This window comes from Belonocnema kinseyi, chromosome 3 (assembly GCF_010883055.1).
Source record: "Belonocnema kinseyi isolate 2016_QV_RU_SX_M_011 chromosome 3, B_treatae_v1, whole genome shotgun sequence".
NCBI classification, from domain to species: Eukaryota; Metazoa; Arthropoda; class Insecta; order Hymenoptera; family Cynipidae; genus Belonocnema; species Belonocnema kinseyi.
Window position 1 is genome coordinate 27,476,802 of NC_046659.1, and position 1,561 is coordinate 27,478,362.

Sequence of the window (1,561 nt, forward strand, 5' to 3'; positions counted from 1 at the left end):
TTTTTTCAACCTCTAAAACTACATTTTAAAATTCTTCAATCAAAATGTATGCTGAAAAATAAGAACATTTAACTAGAAAATTTTTAAAGTGACAGATTCTCGAATTAAGTATTCTAAACTAAATGGTATAATAATCTATAAAAATCACAATTTAGGAAATTAAAAAAAAAACGGTTGAAATCAAAGTTGGACAACATTTTTATTATACAAATTTTGTAACATTCGCGGTCGAAAAATAAATTCACTGTAACTTCCCGGTTTTCTAGGTTTCCCGGTCCAGCGTCCAACCTGTACTGCATTATATTATTTTCTTTCGTCAGAACTTTCCCACTTGACTTCAATTGCATTTTATTTGACACAGATACGTCATTTTTTGTCAGCAGAAAGAAGTTATGAAACACATAACCTAAAATTATAGTTAATCCGTATTTTCCTTTAACGATCTTCAACATTATTATAATACATTTTATAAGGATACAAATATTTATACACCTGAAAAGTACAAGAAATTTTTATTCTTACATTTTGCACTTTAAAATCCCTTAGGTTTGCCGCCTTTCTTATCCAAGATGGAGAAATTAAGCGGTGGGTCCTTATTGGTTCGGTTTTTTTTACTTGCGCGTGGCTAGACCATGTATTTATTAGATCATGCCTAGGACTGCACATCGAATATAAAGATGGATAAAAATAATTTAAGTTCTGAAGATGAATTTATGATAGAAGCATTAAAGGAAGCTACAGATACACATTTTTTAAAAGAATATTTTTTTAAAGAAATGTCGTCTGAAGGTAAAAAAGCAACAGGTACATTCTTTTAGAATTATTTATGGGTTTGTCCATAAATAAATAGACCTTTCCACTTTCATTCTGAAGTTAGTGGTGCAGGCAGTCGTCGTTTCCCCCACGGCTACCTGTGTACCCTTAGGTTGTTAAAAAAATTTTTTTTTAATGGTGTGGAAATGTTGAAAGTACATATAAAAACAAAAATTTTGGCTCCTATTAGAGCCCTTAAGGGCATGTGATACTTACAGTTTCTCCGGCTTTTTTCCACAAAAATGAAAATTTTTTTAAACTGAATTCGGAGATATCCCTACCGAAAAGAATCTTTTGAGTATATACTAAAAATTCTTTAGGATAGCCAGAGAGGCTATCTCAATAGAGTAGCCGACACTCAAGGGTCCTTTGTTAAGCTTTCGGATTAAAATTTAGAAGTAGATGTTTTGTAATTTCATAGTTAACAGCCTAAAACATAATAATTCGGAATCTACGGGTTTCGATGACTCAGATATCTAACTTTTTTTAATGCTTAAAATTGGAATTAATAGAACCTTTCTCGTAAATGGAATGATATACGCCAAAAAAGACAACATTTTTGAATTCAACTAGAAAATTGTGTATCAGTATATAAGTTATAATTATAAATAAGTGTAATGAGAAAATTCATCAATTAAAAAAAGTGTTAAGGGCATGCGACACAGTGGGATTCCTACATTACCAACCTCTTTTTTTCCATTGAACAAAATTTTTTTGTGAACCATAGAACTTTTTTGGCAAATGAAAT

At 30.6% G+C, this 1,561-nt stretch overlaps 1 protein-coding gene across 3 annotated transcripts in view; it reads left to right on the forward strand.

Annotated features, from left to right (window-relative positions):
• Positions 1 to 670: 670 nt before the first annotated feature.
• LOC117168854 overlaps positions 671 to 1,561 on the forward strand; it is a 24,671-nt gene continuing 23,780 nt past the window's right edge. For 2 of the 3 annotated variants that reach the window (XM_033354720.1, XM_033354719.1), the window contains exon 1: positions 671 to 804. In XM_033354720.1, coding sequence (XP_033210611.1) covers positions 678 to 804 — 127 coding nt within the window. In that variant the 5' untranslated portion in view covers positions 671 to 677. The remainder of the gene's footprint in view (positions 805 to 1,561) is intronic. The other variant, XM_033354721.1, reaches the window with a different exon arrangement.